General features: G+C 41.3%; 1 protein-coding gene across 1 annotated transcript; it reads left to right on the top strand.

Annotated features, from left to right (window-relative positions):
• Positions 1-391: 391 nt before the first annotated feature.
• Positions 392-1,616, top strand: LOC139663385 (trace amine-associated receptor 13c-like). The gene is made up of 2 exons (XM_071542033.1): positions 392-567; positions 788-1,616. Exons 1-2 carry the CDS (start codon positions 392-394, stop codon positions 1,614-1,616), a joined length of 1,005 nt encoding a protein of 334 aa, XP_071398134.1.
• The last annotated feature ends 3,470 nt before the right edge of the window (positions 1,617-5,086 follow it).

The following is a 5,086-nucleotide window of genomic DNA, read 5'->3' as shown; positions in this document are numbered from 1 at the left end:
ATCCACATTACTATGGAAACAACCTGTTACATCAGAGTTGGAAAGGGAGGAGGGGGAAATGAGGAGAGATGAAGAGGAAGCAGAGAAAAGAAGGGAAGAGAAAGAGAAGTCAGATGGGAGGACTGGCTGAAATGGGAGAGCGAAAAGATGAGTAGGTAGGAAGGAGGGATTGGGAAGAGAGGAGGAAGGCTGCAGAAAAAGTGATGACGATGGAGATGAAGAGGATGATGCAAATAGCGAGGGAGGAAGGAAAGCGAGAAAGAGAATGAGAGAGGGAGGGAGGAAGGGAGTGACAAACAGAGAAGAGAGAGAGAAATCAGCTGTACGATAGAGAGCTTTGGTCAGAAAGCTGCCAGACCTCAGCAGCTTCTCCTCTCCTCCTCTCTCTCTGATGATGGAGACCCTGGAAGGAGGTGAACTCTGCTTTCCACAGCTCCTCAACACTTCCTGCAGGAAGCCAATGCGTCCTCACTCTGAGGTCATGCTCCTCTACATTCTGCTGTCCTCCATCTCTCTGCTCACTGTGTCTCTTAATCTGCTGGTCATCATCTCCATCTCCCACTACAGGTGACCAAAGATGTTATCAATACAATTCAAACTTACAAAAACAAATGACTTATGGACCACAGCAGAGATACTGCTACATCTTGGCCTTTGATGAGAATAAAGAAGTTGCTAAACAATGCTTTTGTATTTTCATAATGCTTGATGTCTGCCATATCTAGTGATGAGATAAAGTACTGATACTACAAATATTAATGAATATAATGCTCCTGTTTCACTTCAGGCAGCTCCACACCCCCACCAACCTCCTCCTCCTCTCCCTGGCTGTCTCAGACCTCCTTGTGGGCCTCCTGCTGATGCCGGTGAAAATGCTCCGTATAGAGTCCTGCTGGTTTCTGGGGGACTTCATGTGTGCTCTATATTTTGTTGTAGAATTTATCATTACCTCTGTTTCAGTAGGAATCATGGTGCTCATATCAGTCGACCGCTATGTAGCTATTTGTGACCCTCTGCGTTACCCCACCAAAATCACTAAGACAAGAGTTAAAATCTTTGTTTGTCTGTGTTGGGTCTGTTCTGTTTTTTATAATAGTCTGATTCTAAACAATCACCTGACACAACCAGGCAGGTATAATTCCTGCTATGGAGAGTGTGTTTTTATCCATAACTACATTGCAGGAGCTGTTGACCTTGTTGTGACCTTTATTGCTCCCATTACAGTCATCATACTTCTGTATATGAGAGTATTTGTGGTGGCTGTGTCTCAGGCTCGTGCCATGCGATCCCACATTGTGGCTGTCACACTCCAGCGTTCAGTGACTGTAACTGCTAAGAAATCTGAAATGAAAGCTGCCAGGACTCTTGGTATTGTCATAGTTGTGTTTCTAATGTGTTTCTGTCCATATTACTGTCTCTCTCTTGCAGGCCAGGAGACTGAAATCAATGGTTTATATTTTTGGTTTGACTGGCTGTTGTATTTTAACTCCTGTCTAAATCCTGTGATCTATGCCTTTTTCTACCCCTGGTTTAGAAAATCTATTAATCTTATTGTTAGACTTAAGATACTGCAGCCTGACTCCTGTGAGGCCAACATAATGGGACCTTTTCGATGAAGCAGGGAATGTATTTGTTCATATTGTTGTTGAGTCAGTGAATTCAAAAGGTCAAAAGTCTGAATCATTAAAAAAAACGTACTCCCGTTTTTTTTTATGTTATATACTGAATATGTACAGTTTAAATATTGAAATCTTCACAAATCATTTTCACTATCAGACAGTCCCCTTGTCTCCTTCTGTTCATTGCCAGTATTTTCATCTAGAATATAACCTTCCATCCTTGCATTGTTCATGTTGTGGCCTTGACATTTATGTAAACATATTAGACCTTTAGCTGACTGGTTCAGTCCTTTTCAAGGTCACTTCAACAGGACATGTGGCTTTAGATGGATATACTTTGGATGTTAAAGGGATTGAACCTGTGATCTTTCAGTTACAGACTGTCTCTCTTACTCTGCCTTGGAATTTATGTACATAATATTCAGTTGTAGCTCAGGATGATTTCATTCTATTTTTAGACATTCTTTATTCATTGTATCTAGTCAGGTTTTACTTAACATTTGTGTCACAGATTCTCCACAAAACACCACTTCTGTGATTTTTGTCCATTTTGTTGCCAACAGAGATTAAAGGCCAGCCGGGCAACAGTTTCAGATAAACACACAGTGCTTTTGATCACGTCTTATGAATATTTTGAGATGGACCTTGGTGTGGAGTCCCGAGAGTGCCGTAGAAATTGGGTAGTAACATGAGTATCAGTAATTAATTAAAAGAGAAATAACTAAAACAAAATTTTAAACTCATTAATTAAAATGCTTTTAAATGGATATTTAAAAGCTCCTCCCTCGCTGTTTGAAAGTGCCGCTCTCCCCCTCCCATCCCTGAAAAAAATTCTCGTCATGGCGGAATCGATGAAGTCGATGAAGAGTAAACTTGTTAAACTAGTAAACCGGCTACCTACCTCTTCACTATTAATTGTGGGACATGTAACCTTCAGCGGGAGAAAAATGTGGCAAAGCGAGACTGTTAACCGGCGACACATCTCGTCTAGGTACATTTAGGTTAGCTATTAGCCTTTATGCACGGCTTGTCCTTGGGGGCATCCGTAGTCCACCAGCTTTGCTGTGGTTTGTTGACAAATGTGTTGCGGTTTCTGTCACCCTCTAGTGGTCGGAAAATCACTTAGTATAGCTTTAAAGTGGAGATGAAGCATTTGATAATATGACTCTGGTTCATGTGCATTTTACCTCAGACAAGACAGGACACTGCATTCAGGTCTGAAATTCACCTAGATTTGCTAGAAAAATAAACATTTTGCTTTTTCGCCACTAGGGTGCAGCCATCTTCCATCAAGCAAGGTGGTGACATCACGGGGATGGTTCGTCTTATCTGCTCAACCTAAGTTTTACATTACTTTAAACAGAATAACCACGGGAAATGTGTGTGCTGGGCCACTGCCAAACCTGTGCCCCTAAATATTTAATTAATATTTCATTTAACACAAAAAATTATGTATCATATGATCAGGATTATCACACAATATATGAGACAGTAGCCCTACTGTATAATCATACAATTAAGTCTGTTAAGTCTAAGTCATAACAATAATTATATGTATTTATAATAATTTCATATGTTATATCATAACATATTGAAATAAAAAATTAATACAAATTAAATATTTTCACAACTGACATGACATAGGGCAGGGTCAATCAAGTTCGAGTTGTGTGAAGGGGTCTACTGCGCAGTGTTCATAAACACACGACACATGTTGCACCGGTGCAGACGTTGCAGGCTAGTCTAGTTCTCATTTGCTGTTTTCACCAAGGAAAATTGGACTTTGGGATTAATTATATGGATATGCAGAAGCAATGGCTAAAGCAGGAGAGGACCCGTTACAAGACACGGCTGAAGAGCGAACTGATCTCGGTTTACGGTATCAGTATGGCGAGCATGCTAGCTTTATCAACTAGCCGATAACCCGGTTCTGTCGAGGAGGGAGCTGAATCTCTGTGGCCAAACTTTTACCGGAGTGCCAACATGATTCAGTATTTGGTGTCTCCACATCAAGGATCAGAAATTAATTATCCACACGGAGAGGAGGATAGGTGTACGAGCACAAAACCAAGCGGTTTTCCGCTGGCAGCAGATATCTATGATCTAATGGTGCATTCCATTGGAAGTTGGTAGTTCCAAGTTGGAATTACCGACCTACCGATCTAAATGTGTTCCAGTGCGTCTTCTCGGGAAAACATGGACGCAGCAGCCTTTGCCCATTAACGTTAACGGTAGCTATTAATGCTCTAGTAATGCTAGCAAAGACTTCCATCTGCTAACGAAGCACAAGTCAACTGAATTACGTACAAATGGAAACTACAAAGTTGTTACAGCACATTTTCATAGCACAAAAACTACATATCAAGTAAAATCAAGTTTTATGAAGTACAAATTGATGCTGTGACGTCAGCTGTGTTTATGTCGGAGAACTCGGGCGGAATGAATCTTGCCCGAATTTCCGACTGGGAATTCCGACTTCCGTGTTGGAAGTCGTTTTTCTCCGAGTTCCGAGTACAGTGGAATGCACCATAACCCCAAATCGAAGATTTTGCTGGGTCAAGCAGGTGTAAACACAGTTACAGTAGTCCAAGCCTGATGAAATGAAAGCATGGATAACAATCTCCAGGTTATAAGACAAAAATTAACACATTTTTGAGAGTTTCCTTAATTGAAGGAAACATGACTGAACGACTGCCTTAAACTGGTTCTCAAAACTATGATCGTTGTCAAACACAACACCAGTATTTTTTATTGTATTTGGTCACATTTGAGGATAATGAGGCAAGATGAGTAGAAATTTGGCGACAAGTGATATCTGGGCCAATAATAATTACCTCAGATTTATTGGAGTTCAGTTTTAATAAATTTTTTGTGACATCCAGTATGGAATAGGACTGTACGTTCTTGATAATAATGATAATTATTATAATAATTAATAATGATTCCCATTATTAATTTGTCATCCACATGTAGTTTAGTATGAAAACAACCTGTTACATCAGAGTTGGAAAGGGAGGAGGGGGAAATGAGGAGAGATGAAGAGGAAGCAGAGAAAAGAAGGGAAGAGAAAGAGAAGTCAGATGGGAGGAGTGGCTGAAATGGGAGAGCGAAAAGATGAGTAGGGAGGGAGGAGGGATTGGGAAGAGAGGAGGAAGGCTGCAGAAAAAGTGATGATGATTGAGATGAAGAGGATGATGCAAATAGCGAGGGAGGAAGGAAAGAGAGAATGAGAGAGGGAGGGAGGAAGGGAGTGACAAACAGAGAAGAGAGAGAGAAATCAGCTGTGTGATAGAGAGGGAGGAAGGAGGGACATCGGTTTCCAAGAAAGGGAGAATGAGAGAGGGAGGGAGGGAGGAAGGGAGGGAGTGACAAACAGAGAAGAGAGAGATAAATCAGCTGTATGATAGAGAGCTTTGGTCAGAAAGCTGCCAGACCTCAGCAGCTTCTCCTCTCCTCCTCTCTCTCTG

This window comes from Centroberyx affinis, unplaced genomic scaffold (genome assembly GCF_046629955.1).
Source record: "Centroberyx affinis isolate AG114_WGS23_722 - 3 ecotype Tasmania unplaced genomic scaffold, CSIRO-AGI_Caff_v1 ptg003998l_1, whole genome shotgun sequence".
Taxonomy (NCBI): Eukaryota; Metazoa; Chordata; class Actinopteri; order Beryciformes; family Berycidae; genus Centroberyx; species Centroberyx affinis.
Note: the sequence above shows the minus strand (reverse complement) of the source record. Positions and strands in the feature narration are given on the sequence as shown.

Bases quoted from the DNA above. Each gene is read 5' to 3' on its own strand.
- LOC139663385 (XM_071542033.1), top strand. From the start codon at position 392: ATGATGGAGACCCTGGAAGGAGGTGAACTCTGCTTTCCACAGCTCCTC. The intron at 568-787 runs GTGACCAAAGAT...GTTTCACTTCAG, and splicing joins ATCTCCATCTCCCACTACAG to GCAGCTCCACACCCCCACCA.